The sequence below is a fragment of the Saccostrea cucullata genome, unplaced genomic scaffold (assembly GCF_032062105.1).
Source record: "Saccostrea cucullata isolate Sc308-1 unplaced genomic scaffold, CSIRO_AGI_Scuc_v1 ctg630, whole genome shotgun sequence".
NCBI classification, from domain to species: domain Eukaryota; kingdom Metazoa; phylum Mollusca; class Bivalvia; order Ostreida; family Ostreidae; genus Saccostrea; species Saccostrea cuccullata.
In genome coordinates, this window is record NW_026929377.1 from 233,090 (window position 1) to 256,757 (window position 23,668).

The 23,668-nt window shown below is 33.9% G+C and overlaps 1 protein-coding gene across 1 annotated transcript; it reads left to right on the forward strand.

Moving 5' to 3' along the window:
* The first annotated feature begins 16 nt into the window (after positions 1-16).
* On the forward strand, positions 17-23,654 carry LOC134280687 (laminin subunit gamma-1-like). The gene is made up of 27 exons (XM_062763127.1): positions 17-484; positions 4,322-4,623; positions 6,698-6,828; positions 7,689-7,873; positions 8,704-8,892; positions 9,924-10,041; positions 10,340-10,447; positions 10,686-10,822; positions 10,960-11,082; positions 12,830-13,132; positions 13,447-13,674; positions 14,135-14,320; positions 14,628-14,766; positions 14,855-14,967; positions 15,226-15,372; positions 15,747-15,899; positions 17,072-17,209; positions 17,482-17,673; positions 17,822-18,131; positions 18,366-18,503; positions 18,698-18,875; positions 19,688-19,810; positions 19,926-20,040; positions 20,342-20,541; positions 20,881-21,039; positions 21,165-21,264; positions 21,666-23,654. The coding sequence occupies exons 1-27, from the start codon at positions 31-33 to the stop codon at positions 21,929-21,931; spliced, it is 4,935 nt and encodes a 1,644-aa protein (XP_062619111.1). The 5' UTR covers positions 17-30; the 3' UTR covers positions 21,932-23,654.
* Positions 23,655-23,668: the final 14 nt, after the last annotated feature.

The window sequence follows — 23,668 nt, forward strand, 5'->3', positions numbered from 1 at the left end:
GCATCACGGCTCTGTTGTACACTTCATTTGATGGCGGACGGGAAAGGGATGAAGTCCGTATACTCTTCGAGTTTAACGGATTGTAAAATGTGTAAGCTAGCTGTGATTGTGTTATATCTTGGATTTCTACCTCATATCTCAAATGGACAAAAGGAAATAGAAAATTTACCAAGTTTAGCGTGTTACAATGCACAGGGAAATGCTCAAAGATGTATGCCCGTTTTTGTGAACGCTGCCTTTGGAAAAACTGTGGATGCCACCAACACGTGTGGTCTGACAAGACCCACGGAGTACTGTTTACAGACTGGGGTGACGGGGGTCAGGAAGCAGTGCCAAATTTGTGACGCCCAGAGGCCGGGGTATAGCCATCCCCCCGAATTTATGACGGATTTTAATAACAACTATAACTGGACATGGTGGCAATCAGACACAATGTTAGAAGGGATACAGTACCCTGTAGTAGTCAACTTAACTCTTCATTTAAGTAAGTAAAAAAAATAACAGTTTAATTATTTAATTCTCTCAATGAGAAATGAAATTAGAATGGTCTTAATAAGGGCAAGAGTTTGGATCATTGCATTGGACAGTGCAGCTGGGTCCAGAGTGAAAATTGATCTCAAAAAAGGGTTTCATTTTTTACACAAGTCAAAGGAAGTATTCTTTATAATACTAAGATTTTCTGCAATATCATAATCTGTTATGGCAATTAATGAATTATCCACATTGTGCACTCTCCTTTGTAAGATCAGTTTTCAAACTATATATGATAATACATACAGTATTACTATATGTAAATTTAACAAACTTTGATAGCAGACAGCATCACTCCTACTACAGCATAATTATTTTACATATCTACATGCATACCAAGTGATCTTCTTACACCTATTCATTGAGCGAAAATAGGCAAAAGCTAGAAGTCTCTCCCCCCTGTGTCAATGATCTTTAACCTGGTAAGTGTCCGACATGGTAGGGGAAATTGGAAAATTTTGTTGGAGTTCAGTGGAATATGATGTTAGTGGTACAAGATTGTTCTTAAGAGCAACTGCTGTAGTAATGAAAAATCTCCATTGACTCGCAAAGCAGCCAAGAGGAAGAAGCAAGGAGATAATTTTTACAAAAAGAAATATATATCTATCATATTTCCATTCATTATTTTCTATCATAGAATGAATAGAATACAGGTGAATCTAAAAGGGGATAGTTATCAGCTGATAACCTCTTTTGCGGCATACCACAGCAAACAGATTTTCAGCTTGTGAAAAAAAATTTGAAATGTAATTGAAAAGTAATTGAAAATACATGATGAAATGTATTTAAATAATCAGTTGATTTCATGCTCAAATACAAAACTGATAGAAAAATGTAATTAATTACACTCAATTACAATTACGTTATTCAATTACCCCATCCCTGACTTCTACATTCTATGCTATGGGAAAAAATAAGATCATTTGCGGTAGACGTTTAAATTTAATCACAACATTGCTCAGGTGATTTTTGCTAGCGTATGGTCTGACTTTTATATTTCAGACAGGTGGGAGAAATGGGATATTGTTAGGTAAACAACTTATTTTTTGCTGTCTGCCACCTGAGTCACCTCATTGAATCTTTTCTTGGATACAAGCATTTTAAAATTTCGTCCTGACACACATATAATTGGGTTACTCTCACTTGACCTCTCCATTTCAAATTCCACACCGTAGATAAAAGATCAAATTAAAGGGCCGAGTAAATATTCTGAACGGAAATATTTATTGCTGAGTATGTGTTTATTCCGCATGATGTATCTTTTAATATCTAATAACAAACCACAGAGGGTAAAAATATCCACAACAGATTAAAAATGGATCTGAAAAATTGAATTTACAAGGTTTAATTACAAAAGATGCCTGGTGGTTGCTAGAACTTTGCAGATCATTGGTTCATAAGCCTTAGTAAAGGGTGCTTTAATGCCACTCATTATACAAGCTGAATGCCTTGTTTCCCAGGCTTGAAATCTGGCAGTTTTTGCACCTCCATACACCACATTTTGTCTGATGTCATGTACATTTCACTATCAGACTGATTGGCTACAAGATACATTGTAGTTTACAAGTGGTGGTGTCACAGTTAATTATTTTGAGATCTATACTACATTGTATCCCCAAATCCATTTTTTTATGTCTGACTTTAAAGAATTTGCAGAAAATGCATTTATTGTTAGAAAAATGTTTGTTTCTCATAACTTTAAAAAAAAGACATCTTATTGTAAATTAAATTATTTATGGATATTTGGTCCATAGTCTCTTTGGAAAAGGAACTGTAGATGATAGGCTTTGCTCAAAGTCAAATCCACCATGGGGAGCCTTTAATTAGAGTTTAATTAATGAGCATGATTCAAAAACTCCATGCTCTAAACAGGGTTTTGATTATGCAACAAACATAGTGTATTTAATACTATTTTGACAAAAATGTCAACAATTTAAAATTCACATGATATTTTTAGCTGTTGACAGTTGACTCATGTTTGGCTTGGAACATGAACAGAAGTGTCAATTTGCTTGTATACCCGAGTAAATGATAGCAGAATTAAATGCATTATATACATAACCTTTTTTTTTCTCATCAGATGTGAATGAAGGGGGAGATATTTCAGACAAAATTGTAGGGATGGGTATCGCCAAAAATTTCATATCGCGATATATCACGATTTTTTCCCACAATATCACGATAATATCATGATATTTTTAAGAGCAGTTTTTACAATGGTTTTATATGAAAAGTCATTATTTTTCTAAAGAATATGCTAGAAAAAAATTTTACTTTCTTGAAATTTGTATGTATATAAAATCAATTATGTTTGAACGGTAAGATGCCGTTCTTTTCACTTTTTACATCATTTTTTTTTTACACTTTCTGTAATTGTAATTTGAAAGATTGAACAAATAAATGAATAATTGCATGTACCAAAAACTGTTCTCAGTATCAGCAACAAAAAAACATATACGGTATATATAAAATCGCACATCCCTACAAAATTGCATAACTTTCTCAGCTCAGCATATAAACATATACATATTTATGTCAGACCAATTTATTTCAGGGTTACTTAATCTGTCTGTTAAATCTGGTGAGAGAAAAAGAAAACCCTAGTCACAAACTGAACACTATACTCCTAAACAGTGTGTTTTAAATGGTGTTTAAGCAGGATTATTGGGGATGAAGAGGGGGGTCTTATCAGGTGATTTTGCTTATCTTTATAGATAACAGCTTCCTAAAGAAAAAGCCTGACCTTATCATCCAGCAGCAAGAAAAAACTGTAGGGGTCATCTCCAGAGTTATTCTTGGGGTTGGGATATTGGTTGTGTAACTTTTGTTGAGGGTGTGTGTTGGGGGGTGGGTGGTAAAATTACAAGTCTTGGGACAGAATTTCATTATGCTAATGCTTTTTTTAAGTATGGCTTACTTCTTCTTATTTTTCTGGCAGTTTCTTATCAGAGAAATATTCTGTGTAGATCATTCACCAATCACTGGCTGCCAGTGGCTGCTGAGCTGTTGTGAGCAACCTACAGTGTGTTTGTATAGAGTGTGATTATGAGGGTGTGGTGAATGCTGAAAATGTTTGTATAACACATTTAGAACAATAAACAAGAAGTCTATCTTGTCAGAACTCCACACAAGTTCATTCTATCTTAAGCATGATATACTGTATAATGTGTGTAAAGTGTATTATGGATTCCTTAATTTACACACACCTTTTATACGATTTGTATATGTTTTCACTTTCATTTTTAGTTTTTATATGAAAATTATAGAAATAATTTGACATAAAAACCTGTATACATGAAAATCATGATTTTCCAAATATTTGATTAAACTTAAAATCAATTTGTGATGTGTAGCTGCCAATTATGCCTGCCATTCCCCCATACTGGCATTAAATGTTATTCTGAATTATTTTCATAAACATGATAAAAGCAGTGAAAATTACCAGATCATTATCCAACCTAGTTCAATGTACCAATGTGTACATGTACAGTAAAACTTGTTTAGTTCAAAAATTGCCAGGCATTTAACTTTATTTTGATGTATTTTAATAATAAAAGCAAAATACAGATAAATGAATTACAGATAAAGCGAAGTAATTCCATTGGTCCCAATGACCTCGTTATAACCAATTATACTGCACATCATTTTGAGTTTATAACCATGCATGTCTCTAAAATATCTGTATGATTTAAAGATTCATACATAGCACTTTAATAGATATGTGCATACATAAAAATTTACATTCAAAAGGTTTTGCACTAACTCAACCTTTTTCTATTGTTTTAAACAGACAAAGCCTATGATGTAACCTATGTTAGGTTACGTTTCCATTCCCCGAGACCAGAAAGTTTTGCCATCTACAAGAAATCCACAGACGATAGTGACTGGACTCCCTATCAGTTTTACAGTGCTTCCTGTGTAAGGACGTATGGAAAGGAAAGACGGGGTATTATTACGGAAGAGAATGAAGGGGAGGCAATCTGTACAGATGAGTACAGTAACATCTCCCCCCTGACTGGAGGCAGTGTACCATTCAGTACTTTGGAGGGACGACCCAGTGCTTTTGATTTTGAGAACAGTCCTTTACTACAGGTTTGTATTAATCTATTTGATATGTATACTTATTTTCATTGAGTAGGTTAAATAATTTCATGTTTTCATGATGTCTTACATCTTAAAGTTTAAAGTATATAATAATGTGTATCAGGATATTGGAGGTAAATAGAGTTAACCTGAATTACAACTTAGGCAATCCATTTGTTTGCATTAAACATGTAAAAAGCTTGAACATCAAACATTTCAAAAGCAGGCAAATGCTAATTAAACAAATGTCAAAATTAAAACAAGGGTAAATTAATAAAAAAAAACAAAACAAATTAAAGCAAAACTGGCACTTGTTGGTATTACTATAATGTTATATCTGTAACATTATCACATTTGGTGTACAATGGCATATGTATGTTTTGTAAATTAACGTTGAAATTTGTAAATACAACCTGACATGAAATGCTTTATGGAGGGTGCATAATGATGTGAAAAATTCTATATCAGTATTGTTTGTACATTGTAATTGCCAAATGAATGACAATTTTAGATGAATTTAGAAATGTAGATAAATTGCTTTGTTTTGTTTTGTGGTCAGATTTGCTTTATTTACACTCTATGTACATACATATTAGGGATTGTTCAACAATTGTATACATGTATTTGTGTGATCTATTTAACAAAGAATGCACAGCAGTACACTTGAAAGACAAATGTCATTCACTGAAGTGCAAATACTTCAAGTGCAATTGAGAGAATGAGAAATATAAAGTGATTCCATTGTGGAAGAAGATTGATTTAAGGAGATTAGGAAGAAATCTGTTGACACAAAGTGCTTGACCACCCAAATGATATGTGAAACCAGACTGGTCAAATAAGGAACCTATTTAGCAAATTTGACACAATTGTAAGCAATGTTAAATTCCTAGCAGATGAATTTCAAGACTACACAAAAGATTATTTTTATTCAATATATTTAATATAAACAAGCCCGCTTTGAAATGTCAAGTGCTTGTAATATTTGTTTAAGGAGAATGAAAAGAAGTTATTTAAAAGTCCTTGATGTGAAATGGTAACAATGTTAAATGTGGTAAGTGTAAATAAATGTGTGTGATGAATTATTTTGACCTCTAAGATATGAATGTAAGTTTAGGAATGTATGCATAGAATGCAGGGAGAGAGAGAGAGAGAGAGAGGGGGGGGGGGAGGAGGAGGAGTATGTCAGAGGATTCATCATAAGATATGCACTGATGTTCACAGGCAGATCTATGTACAAAACAGACAAATTAAATCTACCCTATACAATGTACTTGTACAAAGTCTGTTATACACCAAGCAGTTCACGCAGGCTTTGGCCCAGAATTATGTTTGCTCTAGATATATATATTTAGATATATTTGTTAGGGAAAAAGGAATGTGAAGAACCCAGACAGGTTTGTGGTCCAAGCGGTCACCTGGACATTTTTAGGGTGGTCTATAATGATAAAAGAAAAATAAATACAGATTTATGCGGGGGTATTACCTGAGGAGATAAAAATAACATCAAGGGTGATGGGGATGAATATTTTGATTGAAAGTGTGAAGTTCTGTATTTGCCTTCTCCTATGTGTTCATACTTCAAAGAGATATTTGTGTGTAAAATGAATATGTATATATTTAGAATAATTCTCAGTCCTTAATTCTATAGGTCAGACAGTGTTTCCCTTTCAAAATGAAAAATATATTGTTCTCTTTTATTCTTGAATGTCTGCTCAATTAGAAATTTACTTTGTAAAACTTAAACAAGTTCAGCAGCCCAAGTAATGTCATGCTGGGATTTGTCTTGCACAGTTTATCAGCTAGTAAGCTTGAGTGAATGGTTTATGGAAGTAGATGTGTGTAGATTTCTTATGAATCAGCTATCTGGAAAGTGGGTCACTAGATGCACTGCTAACATGTGCTACTTACCAGTCAGCTGGAATCACCAGGGGTCATCTCAAAAGATTACCCTGATTCTGGATTGAATGATCTAAAAAACCAATTCATTTCAATGCTTACACATTACGTAATGATAAGAACGACCATCAACAATGATATTAATTTTAAAGAAAAAAAAATGTTAATGAACATTAATTATTTTTAGGAATGGGTAACAGCTACTGCCATTCGAATCTCCTTGACACGCATGAACACCTTTGGTGACGAAGTATTCGGTGATGCTCAAGTCCTGAAATCCTATTTCTACGCCATCTCTGATTTGTCTGTAGGAGCCAGGTACTGTATCTTTGTAAAAATTTTCAAGTTTCAAAAAAATTTCAGTCTATTTTCTTTCCATTTTAATAAATTTTTTTGATTGGTATAAAATAATTATGTTAGTGGATCATATTTTCACATATGAATCATTTGATCCATCATACATTAAAGCTCAAAACATGCTAAAAATTAATCCTGTTAACTTGGTTAAGATCTGAAGTTGAATGACCTTTTGTGTTTGTGAATGAAAGGTTTCATAGGTCAAATTCAAGTCATTAAGAAGGAATGAAAATTATAAATACAACACCAGAAAAGTGTGCATGAGAATTTCATGATGACGGTTTTGATACTTTAATAGAAATTTGAGAGTTTGCACTTGCTTTATGAACTTTTTAACTGATCCTGCACAGCTCAAGTAGATATATACAGTGGACCCTCATTTATCCGGACGCTTTGGTTCCCAGTCAATTTGTCCGGATATGTGAAGCGTCCGGATACCTGAATCACCAGATAAACAAGACAAAATAACATTTAGAAATTCTGGAAAATATATATTATCCGGATATCTGTTACGGATATCTGAGGGTCCACTGTAATTAAAATGTTACTTTTGTAGTATATAATTTGATTTTGCCCAACATCATGATTTGATGTCAATATGAAGAAAAGATTTTGATAAAAACTTCTCTCAATTTTTTCCCCTTCATCACTATTTGTGGTAGAAAAAAACAACAGCAGAAAAACGATTTCTTTTCAAAATCATGGAGAGTGACATGATTCTTTTGCGACATTGGCAACATCAGTATGCATTGAATGTAAGACTTAAGTTTTAGCTTATTTTGAAGATATACATCTACATGTATTTATTAAATATTATCCAGGTGTAAATGTAACGGTCATGCCCAGGAGTGTTACCTTGGACAGGGCCCCGCCCCCACCTTTGAGAGGAGGGAGGTCTGCAGGTGTCAACACAACACAGATGGGGTCAACTGTGAGAAATGTCGCCCTATGTTCAACGACAAACCCTGGGCCAGAGCCACAGAGACCAGTGCAAATGAATGCAAACGTAAGATTTGTATTAAAATTTTGGTCCCTAGATTTTTCTTGAATGAAATTCAAAAAGAATATATTTTATTGTCAATTTTAATGGAATGCATTATAATCCCTGATAGCTGTGTCAGATTATTTCAAGGAATGATATGTCTACAATTTTATTATTATAATACTTTGTGAACATATAAAAATTTAATATGAAACTTTAAGTTGAAATTTTTGGATTTTGTGATAATTAGTATTTCCATTTCAATGGACCTTTTTTTTTCTTTCCGCATGCATGCAAACAGGATTAGGATTTCATGTTGTATGGTAAGAGAGCAACTGAAAATTTAATTTGACAGGTGGTTGTTCTACCACAATGGTCTGGAGTTTGGGGGGAGATTCTGTGCATGTGTTTTGAATTATACTTGACATGGACAAGGTCTTTTTCAGTGGAAAAATGAATGCATGATGTCTGACTCAAATTTTTTTTCAAGGGGGGCATGTCATTGAACTGACTTCATGGTTCAAACTGCAGGCAAAGTGGATAATATTTGTACACAGTCAGTTATTTGATGGAATGATGTTTATATGCAAAAATTATGGTGTATAGAAATAAATTTGTTTGCTTTTCAGGGATGACATGTTGAAAATAAACAAAATATTGAAACAATAGAAAATAAAATACAGTTTTGTTTACCGGTAATTTAAAATGTTTTTGAGATGAACAGTAAATCTATTCTTTAGATAATATGGTGAAGACACTCAGAAAAACAATAGGATGGAAATAGATTTTAAAAAATCAAAGTCCTACAGTCATTATGAATAACTGTTAACTGTTTTCCTCTATGTTAAAATTAGGTTGTGAATGTAACAACAAGGCGGACCGCTGTTACTTTGATGAGGACCTATACAACAGGACGGGCAGTGGGGGTCACTGTATAGACTGCCGGGATAACACGGACGGGCCTCACTGCGAGAGGTGTAAGGACAACCACTACCTCAAGCTGGACGACCAGAGGTGTACCCCCTGTGATTGTAACCCCACTGGTTAGTGTGGATTTATTGTCAAATCCTCAAAGAGAAGCTAGGGTCCAAGGCAACTTGTGTTGTAGCTAGGTGAAGCTAATGGTCTATGAATAACAAAATAAAATCAAGACATATTCAAATCTTGAAAAATACAGTTTTACAAAGTTGTGCATGAGCATGATGATTCTAAAGTAGAGCAATTTTTGATAAATGCAAAAGATTTCCTCTCTCAGGCACTTCTGCAATGAGCTATAGCTAGTTATGATTTTGGACATCAACATCATGATATTCTAAAGTTTTTTTAAGATTTAAATTAAAAGTTCAGATCTACTTAATAAAATATCTTTCTTAAAGGGCAGGCATAAGAGCACTCACTTAATTATAGCAAGCGCATTGAGTGGCTTAATGCACCATTCATCACTAAGAGCTCTATGACTGGGCAAAAAAAAAATCAGACTTTGCACATTGTCCAATAATGCTTTGCAAATTGCATCTTGCTGCATACTTTGTTCTTGCTGTACCTAAGTAACTCATCTTCTATAAAATTTAATGATAAATAGCAGATAAATAGTTCCAAACATCACATGCAGTTTGAAGAGCCCGATCTAAATGAAAACTGTAAGTGTGAAAGTATGGCGATTGCCCTAATGGTCGGACCGTCAACATAGTAAGAAATTAAGATATATCCACTATTCATCGTGCTTAATTATCACTTTAATATGATCTCACGGCAGAAGAAAATGTGTAAGCCAATGGTAGAGAGTGGTTAAGTACAAGACCAGACTAACAAAATTAAATGTTAGAAGTGATGTACCAGGTACATGTAGGTAATTTACTAAATATTTTATATAAAATTTCTAATAACAACGAATAATGATAAAGCAAAAAAATTTTGAAAGAAAAAGTTGTAAAGATATAAAGGGATAGGATTAAAAAGATTTCTTAGACATATTGAGTTACCGTATTCAGATTTTTGAACAATTCAGAGCATTATGAAATTATGATGTTTGCTGGGTTTATTTATTTGACTGAGATTCTTTGTATATTTCCAGGCTCTGAGACTCTGCAGTGTGATGCAGCAGGTCGTTGCCAATGTAAACCAGGGGTCACTGGAGACAAATGTGACAGGTGTGAAAACAACTACTATGACTTTGGACCAGCTGGATGCAGGTATGTTGGGCTGGGAATGGAAATTTGTATACAGTTTAAGTACAACTTTTTATTAATGTATACTCAAAGCAGTGGTAAAGGATTTTTGTGCTTGATGGTTTGTTTTCTTTTTTCACTCTTCAGTTTTATTCCTTTTTTCAGTTTCAGTCGTATAAATATTTGTTACATATATTCAACTTACTTATGAAATCATGAATGAAGAGCTTTATAATGCATAACAACCAATAATACCAGTCTATGTTAGAGACATTGTACCTGATTTTTACTTGTAAAGTTCATCATTTGTATTATTTCACAGACCATGTGGATGCAATGCCATAGGGAGCCAGGATAACTTTCCCAGATGTAATCCTTCAGATGGTACCTGTATGTGTAAAGAAAATGTTGATGGTCAAAACTGTGACAGGTAAGGAATTGAAAATCTAAGACTGAATCTAAGAATGTAAAGACCTCTATGTAGGAATACTTGAATTTTGCCTTGCAAATCATGGAAATTTTATTTAACATAAACAAAATAAACAAATTTACTAATGAAGTAATATTATATGGTCAAGGTAATATTAAAATAAATCCAGTTTAGTTTCTTATATTGTTTTAAAATAAATAAAAGGAAGGTCTAGGTTGATGTATTCCTTGTGTTTAAGATGTAAGCTGGGATACTTTGCTCTGAGGGAGGATGATCCTAAGGGCTGTATCCCCTGCTTCTGTTACGGTCACTCCTCGGATTGCTCCAGTGCTGTCGGATACTACGCTACCAGCATTATTTCTGATTTTGAGACAGGTATACATTTACATAAGAAAATATGAAAACGGTACATATTATATATTGAAAACCTATTGGAGAAATTATTTTTTATTTTTATCCAAAATTCAGAAATATTTGAGCTGTTGGATGTAAAACCATGTCATTATTAACAGGGAAGCAGAGATGGACCGCTGCAGACCGGGGTAACAATGTGATAGCCACAGAGTACAATGGACTGGTACAGGACCTGGGGGTGTCAGCACCGGGGTCAGGACAGGTGTATTTTGTAGCACCAGGTAATGCATTTGACATAAGAATAAAATTAAATTGGGTAGAAGTTATATTTCCCCCTTTTCAATCTATACAATATGTATACATGCATTTTATACCGTATTTGGCTGAGTATAATACGCATTGATGTAAAATACGCACCCCCCTTTTTGTGTCTGGAACTGGGGGAAAAAACGCAGTTCGGATGTATTATACGCAACAGAAAATTTTACCAAACGATGTTCTGAACTTTGAAAATCGCGGTAGTTTGTAACGAAAATCGGCGCGAAGATTAAGTGTCAAAAATTTACAGAACACACATTTTTTTTCAAATACATTTATATTTTTTTCTTAATCTGCAATTTCCATATCGCGGCAATCTGGAGAAAATTATTTATTCATGAATTTCAACAAAGCACAAGATAATGTTGCGTAAAGGTGTTAACAGAATTTATTTTTTAAGCATACGGTGATTTTTAAAATAATAAGTGGCCATATAATTCTTTGGTGAAATAATTTTATATCAATAAAGCATGAGATATTGTTGCAAGTTTAAACAGTTGTCATATTTAATTTTGGTTCGAGGTAATCATGCTGAAAAAAGAAATTGAAACATCAAAGTATTTTAAAAATTAAGTAGACTACGATTCTCCTCTTCTGAATCGTCGCGGATATTTTATTTTCTACAGAGCACGAATAAATGATAACACCTAAGTTTTAGCTTACTTCATATTTAATCTGTTAAATCTCAATTATTTAAACAAGGGTTCGATAAGTATAAGATAAGGTAAAATTACATTTAACAAGTGTTTAATTGTTTTATGTGTCATGAACAAAGAAAATAACCAAAGCAATTAAGGACAGTGAAAATAATCATCGCTATAACTGTAGAAACATTGCTTTGGAGTCGGTAGACAATTAATTGCCCGGAGGGGTGTAACGGGTGTTGAGAGGTAATTATCAAGTGACCAGCGCACGTGTGTCACGACATTGGATTCCTTTCATTGGGACGTATAAAGGGGTGTTTGTGTTGCAGTGAATTTTCACTGAGTTATTTAAAAACTAAAATAAAAATTTTATTTTATTGTATTTCATTAAAAAATGACTTATTACTTTGTCAGGCAGATAAGGTGCATATGTGCTATGATTACGGAAGCACGTGACAAAGGAATGTGTTAACGTCTTAAAATAGCATCGGTAATGGCGGCCTACACAGAGACGATAAACATGGAGCTCAAATTATTTTAACTTGCTTTTTCATGTCATTTTAGTATCAAAATATTATGAAAGTGTTATTTTTAACAAGCATACCTTCCAACAATAACTTTCTGAAGTTTAAAAATGACATAAACAAAAGTTGTTTATGTCTCTTGGTAATACTACGGTATGTACGTATGATAGCCGTGTTTCACCTGAAAGAAAAACTTATCAAAATCCCGTTGTGATGTAAAATACGCATCCCTTTCTCTCAGAAATTTATTTTAGGAAAAAAGTGCGTATTGTATTCCCCCAAATACGGTACTTTGAGAAAACAATGTGTAGGCTACAACTCATTTATGTGTATGTACATAGAAAAAAGGCAATCTGTGTAGAGAGACTAATGAATAGCAAATAAAAATGGCACAGTTCTTAAAAAGTGTTAGAGTTTGGAATCAAGTTCAACTTTTGTTATGCCTGTTTAAAGTTACTTGAATGAAATTTAAACAAAACTCAATCTTCATAAATTATATTTTTACATGGATTGTTGATGAAATAACTATTGTTACTTTTCAGGTCGTTACTTGGGAGACCAGAGATTCAGTTATAACCAGCACCTGACCTTTGACCTGAGGATTGGGGAGGAGGATTCGAGACCCTCAGTGGTGGACATCATCTTTGAGGGAGCTGGTCAGCAGTTCTCCTCAGCCATCTTTGTCCAGGGAAATGACAAGCCTTCAATTGAAACCAAAACTTTTAAGTACAGACTTAATGAGAGACAGGAATCCCAGTGGGTCCCTAGACTGAACTCCCAGGCTTTTATCTCTATATTGGCTAACTTGACTGGACTCAAGATCAGAGCCACCTACAACAATCAGGGTTTGCATCTGTACAGTTTTATGAAGTTTATGCTTTGATGTAAACATGGAAATTTTTGCTCCCGTTTTAGTTTTTCCTCCTTTGCCCAACTCACAGGTGGGCAAATTTAAAGTGACCACATTATCATTTCTTAAACAGAATTGAGACTAAGCAAATTTAAAATGGGTCAAAATGTTTGCACCTGTGAAAGGGTGTAAATAACACGAGGTGAAAATTACCCTATATACAGTAATTTTAAGACCTTTTGGTAAATTCATTCATTCATTCATTAACCGGACTGTTAAGAATCATTTTCATAACTGTTTTATCTTCAGGTGTGGGTTTCATTGACAACATTAAGTTGGACACTGCCAGAGCTGGGTCAAATGGGGGAGACCCAGCTACATGGGTGGAGCAGTGCACTTGTCCTGAGGGCTTTGTGGGACAGTTCTGTGAGTCCTGTGCTGGGGGATACAAGAGGGACCCTCCCAACAGTGGCCCATTCTCCTCCTGTGTACCCTGCCAGTGTTTTGGACACTCAGATAGCTGTGACCCAGATTCAGGTACTGTTATTTACTGTATACAGGGAAATATTTGCCCCCGTTTTATTTTCGCCCCTTTCGCCCTACCGTCATTTGGGCCAATTTAAAACGGGGCAAATTCAATGAATACAGTATAATTTCTTAAACAAAACTTTGTGTGGGCGAATTTAAAGCGGGGCGAAATTTTTTGCAAGTGTAAAAGGGCGAAAATAACACGGGGCAAAAATAACCCTGTATACAGTATTCTTTTAAAGCATTAGAAATTAGCAAAGAAACACCGAAGAAATCTTGTCATATTTTGTGTTTGATTGAAAATATTTAATATATGTTTTTTTTTCTTTAAAAAGGATAGCTTGAGAGTGGAACACATACAATTTTTAAATTATGGTCAAATCAAAAGAAAATTTCTTTATAGTTCTGTTACTTTTAATTGTAAGCACCTTAATTTTCTTCACCTCCTGAATTTATTCTCTGATTCCAGGAAGATGTATCTGTCAGCACAATACAGAGGGAGATTTCTGTGACAGGTGTGTCGCAGGTTACTATGGTAACCCTAAAAATGGCTCCGAGTACGACTGCAAGCCCTGCCCCTGCCCTGATGGGGGGCCCTGTACCCAGCTACACAATGGGGACGTTGTATGCACAGCCTGTAAAGAAGGCCATGGGGGTAAGTTTTGTCATTTATCCAGAGGATTTTTGAATTTTTTCAGCATGTTCAAAGTTGATTTTAGAATAAAATGGGAAATATTTTACATTGATTGTCTTGATCTTGTGAAATAATGATTGACAAGGATTGATAAATGCTGTACCTTCAATGATAAGACTTATTCATTGTTTTTAGGTTGAGAGGGGAATTAATATTTTCAGTGAACATTCAATGAAGTAAAGCTCATACTAGCATTTACTCCTTTGAAGGAAATCAAAGAGTTTCTGTACTTTCATGTTAAATGTTAATTCCTTTAATATGATTTTAGGAAATCTGTGTGATATTTGTTTGGATGGTTACCATGGCAATCCTAAAGGAGGACCAGGAGTCCATGAGGACTACAGAGCTTGTCAGAAGTGTTCCTGTAATGAGAACATTGACCCCAACGCCATCCGCAACTGTGATTCGTAAGTGGAAAAAAGGTTTTAATATAGTCATTTTATGTTCTGAAAAACCATTATGATAATACATAATGATGATATTGTGTACTTTTAGACAAAGTGGAGAATGCTTAAAGTGTATCTACAACACTGATGGATTTTATTGTGAGAAATGTTTACCAAATTACTATGGTGATGCTCTAGCCATGCCTAAAGGGAACTGTACAGGTGGGTAATTCTTATCTATTGTCAAACACTTCATTCTCATCAGGATCTTTGTTAATTTGTTTGATTTTTTTTTAGATTAGCATCAAATAAAAATAAAATTTTATTTACATGTAAAAACTTAATAGGTAACTACAGAACAATTCAGTTCAGTGTTTTGTGAAAATAAAATCCATAGAAATAAGGGACAGTTTAAAAAATTTTCAAGTCCATTTTCATTAAGATTTAATTATGAATCCTTGACCATTGAAATTCTTTCAGCCTGTAACTGCTATCCCCCCGGAACCCGAGAGATTAACGGCCTGCAGTGTGATTCCAGGAACGGACAGTGCACCTGTCAGGATCATGTGGTGGGAAGACAGTGTGACTCATGTGAAGAGGGATACTGGAACATCAACACAGGGACAGGTAAATGATCCAATTCATGTACATGTGCATTCACAGAAATATTTTGACATCACCTATTTTATTAATGTTTCATGCATCTCCGATCTCCAGTCTCCATCTTAAATCTAAAATAGATTTCTTGCCACTATTGACATGTAATTGACCCATCGGAAAAGAAATCTTGTATGCAAAAAAAAGAAGAACTTGCCTAGAGCTAGAGCTCTCTATTTTGATATGTAATGATGTAAATTCAGGCTTTAGCCAATTAAAATTTGGAAATATGGAATGTAAAAGATTATTATGGATTTACTTTTGCTGTTCTTTTAATTGATTTATGACTTTTAATTAACCAGTTTACTTTTTGTGTATTATTTTATGAAACTTTCTATCTCCAGGCTGTGAGAGCTGTAACTGTGATCCCCTGGGCTCTTTGAATGACGTCTGTAATCAGGTAACAGGACAGTGTCAGTGTCGGCCAGGCGTGACAGGACTCAAGTGTGACCAGTGTCAGCCATACCACTATGGATTCTCTAACACCGGATGTACAGGTAGGAATAGGATCGTTAGCAGTGATGGAAAGTTATAGTGTAAAAAAATGATCAACTCCCAGAAATTCCTTAAGTTTTATTTAACGAGGCCCAATCTAGTTGGAAATTACGAAAACGGAATGATAAAAAAATTTGATTCTTGGAAATAAATTTGTATGTATAATGCTAAGAAAAATGAGAATGAAATTTTGTTACCTTGCCTTTATTGTAGTCAAATGGGGGCACTTTCAAAATATGGACCACTTTTCATGTTTTTATACACAATTATATACTAAAACTCCACAATAAGCAAAGGAATTGACAATTAAAAAAAAACAAATGGTGAAATGTTTTGATTTCAACATATATCATGCAATTTGCATCCCTCTATTAAAAAATGAAAAGAAAATTGGAGGTAGCCTTTATTGCAGTGAAAAGGGGGCATATCAAAACACAAAAATAGGACTTATTTTATCCAGCTAGATATTTTATAAGTTGCAATAGGTTTACATAACACCAAAAAAACGATTGTAATACGTATTAGTTTCTAAAAATTAAATCATTCTTACATTATGACCAAATTTTCTCTATGCTCAATTAAAAATGATGAGTATACACACTTCAATATGTTCGAGGAGAAAGACTAAAACCGTTTACTTTTGGTTGCAGCAGAATTTTTTTTCTAACTCACAATTTGAAATAAAACAAAATAAAATTAATGAATATGTACCAAGAAATTGTTACCTCAAAATAAATTATATTTCAAAGTTGTTTATTAATTAAAAGATATATATTTTCTAAAAACATGTAAGTAATAAAAATGCCAGAATGAGCCAGCTCTCAACAAACATAGTCTAGAGCAAGATCAGCAAAACATTTTAGCGCAATTTGACGTCATTTTAATTGTGACGTTATTGTATTCAATTGTGACGGCAGTCCAGGGTACTGTGACGTGCCTGAGTCGACGCTGCATTAAAACGTATGTGCAGATCAAGTAGATCGGGCCTCGTTAAATAAAAAATCAGTTTTGGTGCCCCTCCCCAAAAGACTTTGCAGATCATGAATGTAAGAATTCTGTAATATTTCTCATATTTTCATTTAAGAAAATTTTAGTTTATACAATCATGTAGATGACAGTGAGTGTTTTATGTAAAGAAAACTTTAATGGTAATGTGCATTCGATGCTTTTGCAGCCTGTAACTGTGACCCTGAGGGTTCGGTGAGCTTGCAGTGTGACCAGAATGGCAACTGTCCATGTCGTACAAACATTGAAGGCCAACATTGTGACAGATGTATGGAAAACAAGTACAACATCACAGCTGGCTGTATAGGTCAGTGTCAGCAATGCTCTCAGGAGATATTTTTTCATTTATATTATTGTACAAGTTCATTGTACTACATGTGTATGAATGAGTAATCTTGAAAACTGAAACTTTTGCCTTTAGATCTTGAAAATTAAAACTTGCTTTTTTATGGTAAACTTTGAAATCTATATTTATCTTTTCATCAACATTGGATTCTGGTGACCTTTTCTAATGTGAAAGCAATGTGTAAATCTGTTTACATATTTGATTTCTTTTTTTTTTTTTTTTTTTTTTTGCAGAATGCCCACCATGTTACAGACTGGTACAAACACAGGTCAATATTCACAGAGGAAAACTGAAGGATTTGGAAAATTTGATTGTCAACATTGGAAACAACCCTGCAGCCTTCAACGACACTCAGTTCCTGGCCTACATGAACCAGGTCAATGACTCGGTTGTCATGTTGTTAGACGAGGCTAGAGGAGCTGTCAGTAAGTATTTTAAAAAGTATAGAGGGAAAAGGATTTTTTGTAAGTTCACATATAGAATCTATGTGTGAACTTATTATAGTAAATGGTGATGAAACTTTGTATTTTAGCTCCTAATTATATGTACACTGACCTATTGTATTTTCTTCAGGTGATGATGGATCCATGGGCAAACAGTTATCAGAACTGAGAACTGCCATCAGAGATGTGATGATAAAATCCAACGAGATCACCAACAACATCAGAAGTGCAGAGTCCATGGCCCGCAACAGCCTGTCAGACATAGACAGTGCCAAGGAAGCCATCAATCGTGCTGATGCTGCACTGCAGGCAGCAGAGCAGTATATAGACACCCAGGGAAGGGAAGCATTACAGAAAGCTAGGGATGCTCTGAGACAGCATGGAGTCCAGTCCAAACAGATGACAGAAATAGCTAATGAAGCCAAACTGGAGGCCGAGAGGTAACCTTCACATTCATGGATATGTAAAGATTAGCCTTTATTATCCCCTCCAGAGTAAATAGTACTTATAGGTTGAAAGTTCATTTAATATAGTTTTAAATGGTTGTGAAAAAAAGGAAATGCAATTCAACAAGGGATAAGATCTTTGTAAACTTTGTCTGATATTCTGAGTGTTTTTTTTTTTATGTACATGCATGTATTAAAGGTAGACAATTTCAAAACTTATTATTTCAGACAGAAGATGGAAGCAGAGAGAATAGAGATGTTGGCAAAGAATGCTTTGAACACCTCTCTGGAAGCTAAACGTCTGGCTGAGGAGACACTGGCCATGCCTGACGAGGCAGACAGGGAAATCCAGATGCTCAGACAAAAGTATAAACACTTCTATATATACAATATATCTTACTTTGAAGATTTGAAAATTCATGTAAAATGGCTTAAAAACTTACATGGATCTGCAATAAAATCTGTTTACTGATCAGTTAAGCAGAATCTATATATCTTCCAGTTGAGAGACAGTATTGAGTTGTTTATTCTGCCAATAATGACAACTTTGCTTTACGCAGGTATTCGGAAGCTGATACTTTGTACAACCAGACCAAGACATTGGCTGACAAGGCCAGAGAGAGAGCCAAGGAAGCTTATAAGGTGGCCCTGAAACTGTACACAGAAGCCACCTCCATGCAGCTACCAGCCTTTGATCTGGACCTGTTGGACAGCAATACACAGAGAATAAAAAGCACTGTAAGGCTATCTAAATTTAATTCCTTGGTTCTCAGGCCAATTTTCTCCAAAACAGATGCGGGAGGGCGGCATTTTATTTTTCATTTTATTGGCAATAAAGTAGATGAGGGAGGTATTTTTTTTAATTTTAATTTCCGAATTTTCTTTAACATAAAGATAATTTTTTTAATCACAGATATACTTTCCATTTCTGGTCAAAATTTCTGCTTTATCCATTGCTTAACAGCGTGTAAACATCGTAGGTAATGTCCTCGAATGTATTTTCAAACGAAGTAGCCAAAATCTCATTGTAAATGGCTACCGGAAGTGATATTTTAATACTAAACTACGAAACAAATGAGGTCGGAAATTTTTTTCCCGGATTGGTGTCCGCAATACCAACTTTTTATTTTATCAAAAATACAATAAAATCGGCGATGCGGCTACCTCAAAACGGATGTGCACGGGCCTGAGAACCAAGATTTCAATTTTATATGGCCTAAGTAATCATAAAATAAGAGAGTATTATTTGATAGGAGAGAAGTTTTGTATTTGTCTTTTAAATTTATTTCTCTATTGTTTTGGGGGTTGAAATTTAGTGTTTTCCATGCATAGAATGGTTAAAATTGTTGTAGAAATGAGATTTCATTGTTTATTTTCCTGATTTCAAAAGATAGTCTAAAACTTTGATCTTACACACACTATTATAGTACATTTTATGCTGCTTGATTTCTTATCAACAATTGTATTTTTCATACCTACATGACTTCAATGTTTTACAGTTGGAAAATCTCTTAATTTTATAAATGATATAAACTAATTTCTTTAACTAGGCTGCAGACATTAAGAAGGAGGCACAGAAGTTGATGCAGGACAATGCCAAACTTCTGAATGATACCGTTAACCAGAGGTCAGAAGCAGAGGGATTACTGACGTCTGGAATTAGAAATCAACAGGTAAAGGCATACAGGGAGATTTACTGGTTCTTTAGTTTGTAGGCTAAGATAGGTGGATGTAAGAAAGGAGTCTTCCTGCCTTTGTAATTAATGATGTGTTTGTAATATTTTACAGAAAGTGGATGAGTTGTTGGCAGAGGTCGATGTGGCCAGAACAATGGCTAGAGAGGCAGTAGCCAGAGCTGAGAAAACTTTGGCTGAGGCTAATGAAACCCTGCAGATTTTACTGGGTATGGACACTATTGTTTTTATACTTTTTGTTTTTCCTTCAAGAGCATTGTTGAATTATAAAAATTGAATTTTAATTTGGCTGTTCCTGACAAACCTTTTGTCTTTTCTTCAATAGAATTGCTAAAATATATAAAAAAAAAATGAATTTTAATTTGGCTGTTCCTTACAAAATGATTTAAATGTATTGAAATATTGTAGAACAATGTTATTGAAAATAAACTGAGAATGTTTTGTATCTACAATACTTCATTAATTTTATACCAAACAATCCATATGCATCTTACTGCTTCCATCAAATAGGATTTAACAAACAAGTGGAAGAGAGTAAGGGCAAAGCACAGGAAGCCATCCAGAAAATCCCCAACATAGAGGAACTTATAACGCGAGCGGAGAACAAGACTCAGGAGGCTCGGGATGCTCTCAGTGGGGCGGAGTCTGACGCTAACGAAGCCCTGTCATTGGCTGAGCTTGCTCAAGTTACTGCCACAAATGCTTCTAAAGTAAGTCCAGTGCTGTTATTTCTTGTACATATACCATATAATGTTTGATTTTTGTGATAATCTAGTGTTCATTTTCTTTGCAAGCATTTTTAGATTTTGAAACAAAATTAAACTTGCATAAATTTGTCACAAAATTGAAATGTACATAGATAACTATTAAACCACTGGGACAATTGTGCAAGTTTAGATAACAGTGCTTTGACATATTTTTGCAAAAATTGTGATATAAAAAATTGTTATATATAAAAAAATGGTGATACAGAAATTTTCACTGAATGTACAACATGCCATCCTATCTTTTCCTAAGCTTTGATGATTGATTTGTTTTACTTTACTTAGGAGGCCAGCAGAATTCGTCTGGAATCTGAAACAACCAAAACTAGATCCACCAGCCTAAAAGATCAAGCAGACATGCTGTCTAATGAGCTCTCTGAAACTGAGAGAGAGCTGGCAAAATATGAAAACCAAGCTCTGGTTGACTCCCAGCTAGCAGGAGAGGTGTGTTGTGATTTTAAAAAAGTCATTTCTATATTTTGATATATATGTCTCTTGTCTTTGAAGATTTGTTGTTAGTTGATTTCTGTAAAACTGAAGTATCACTTATGTACATAATTTTTTTAAAGGCACTGGGAAAAGCAGATGAAGCCAAGAATACCGCCAAGAAAGTTTCAGATGATGTTACTAAAGCCCTAGAGACTGTTACTAACATTTCAACTCTTTTAGGTATGGATTGGTACAAACATAGATAATTTGTTTGGTTCCAGAAGTTTAAATTTATGATTTGTTCATCAGGAGTTATCCAAATTATAGAGTAAATTTAATTTGACTAATGAGTAAGCCATACATGAATATAACTAGTGTGTCCTTTTTATTTTTGCAAATAAGGTATTTTTCATAGATTATCATAAATGATTGCTTTAAAAAGTGCTCCTTGCTTAATTCATAGACGTATTGTTTTCTAGGAACATTACTTTATTTGAAATTTTGTGAATGAAAGATAAAAATAAAATTGATAAAGTCATACATCTATATTTGAAATTCTATATATAGGTCAGCCAGGAAATAGATGATTCTAATTATCATAAATGAGGTTTTAATTTTAAAAAATGTGTTTTTCATTGAAGGTCAATTAGTGAACGTGGATGTGAATAAGCTGGACGAATTGGAACAAGAACTAGACGCAGCAGAAAAAGAGTTAATGGGAACAGACCTGCAAGACAAGTACAATAGTTTAGAGACAGCCAATGACAAAATTCTGCAGCTGGTAGCGCAGTACGAGGAAGATTTATCTTATCTCAAGAAAGAGGTAGACAATATACAAGAAATTAAAGAATCTCTGCCAGATGGCTGCTTCAAGAACATAGGAATCGAGAACCCTGGTTCACAGTAGTGAATAGACATCTTAGAACAAAACCCGGTAGATCTTACAAATGTATTTTACCATGGATATTGTACAGAACATCACATACTGATGATATGTGATGGTACTATTTTTTTTTTTTTGGTCAAGTTGTAGATGAATTTTTTTTATACATGTAAGCATATTAATACTCAAGTTTGTGTGGATTATTTTTAAAATCAGGTCTGTTGTATGGGCCTGAATGGTCCTGTTGATAAGGTCAAGGCATTGTGGATCAGCATTGAGGGAATGTAAACCAGTATGGTAAAATGGGTTGTAATTTTATGTTAGAATGGTGGTTACTGGATGAGGATGCAGGTAACTGGGTCATCCAAACACAAATTCAATAAATGCACCCAAAGTTTGGTTACCACTTATGAAGGAATGAATTTATATACTTACAAAGCCTTTGGGCATTCACATAGGAAGCATTCTGATATTTAATTAAACTATTTGGGAACTTTTCACTCAAATTTTACCTCATTTTGCATCTCAGTGTACTGAAATTTATGATTGTGAACAGAAAAGGTTGTTTTAAGTATTTTTGATAAACTACCAATCAAATAAAAAGGTTGAACAAAGCATTTTTTTCAATTTTTTATAACAAATTTTTACATGTATGTGTATTATGAATATTGTTTATTTTTTAGTGACAAAGCATAGTTGTTTGTAGATAGGTTTTTATCGGATATGTATAATTTGTGGTACGACATTTTTTTCTGCATGGACATTGTTTTTAGCCTTTCATATGTAACTCATTTTTCAGAATATGTATACAAGTACATGTATTATATGTAGTGCCTAAGATGTGTGTCATATTTCATGGATATGTATAATGACTTGTTTTTATCATGTTATCTATATGTACAAATGTTTACATCTTATTGAAATGAGAGTGATAATTACTCAATTTGCAAATAGAAGCTTTAATATGTAAATGTTTTGGGGGGATATTTTCCTGGGGGCTCTGGGGGGATATTATGTGAAAAAAATCAGTAGTTCTTTGTAAAATAAACCATTCTGCCAATATTCTTAGCCAGTGGTGACATCCAGATTTTTAACAAAATGGCATCTGTTAGGAATCACCAATGGTTTTGGATATATTGTTTCCATGTAAACCGAATTGTCTTTTGAGAGGGTTATGAAAACTCACTGAAACGGTGCTAACTTAATGAAACCCATCCAGCTTACAATGTTTTTGTCTGTAGATGTTTCTTTGTCATAACTTAATTCAAACTAATATTGTAATTGTATAGAGATCTGAGTCCATGTTTAATTTTTTTTTTTTTGTAGACGTCTAGAGTAAAAATATTTATTCTGTGTTTCAATTGATAATCCATCCATTACTACAAAGAATATGTGATTTTAGGCATTAAATGTTAATTTAAGTGAAGTAGAAATACATAGTATATTAAGCAGCTTAATGCAGCCATATAAATTAATGTGTATAGCAATAGCAGATTTATGTGAAGAAAATCAGCAAATTGATTTATGATGTCCCTGTTTGAAATTTGTAATTGAATTATTTTCGCCTAGATTATGCCTTCACTTCATGTATCATGTGCCAAACTTTTCTAGATACAGCAAATTTTGAACTTCAAGGGGGAAATATTTCTTATGTAAAGAGTAAACTGCTGTCAATAAATAATATTATGAGAAGGTCCCTTTCTTTGTCAATATTGTCTTTCTACAATAAACCAGGAAAAAATTTAAATATAGTAGTGTTCT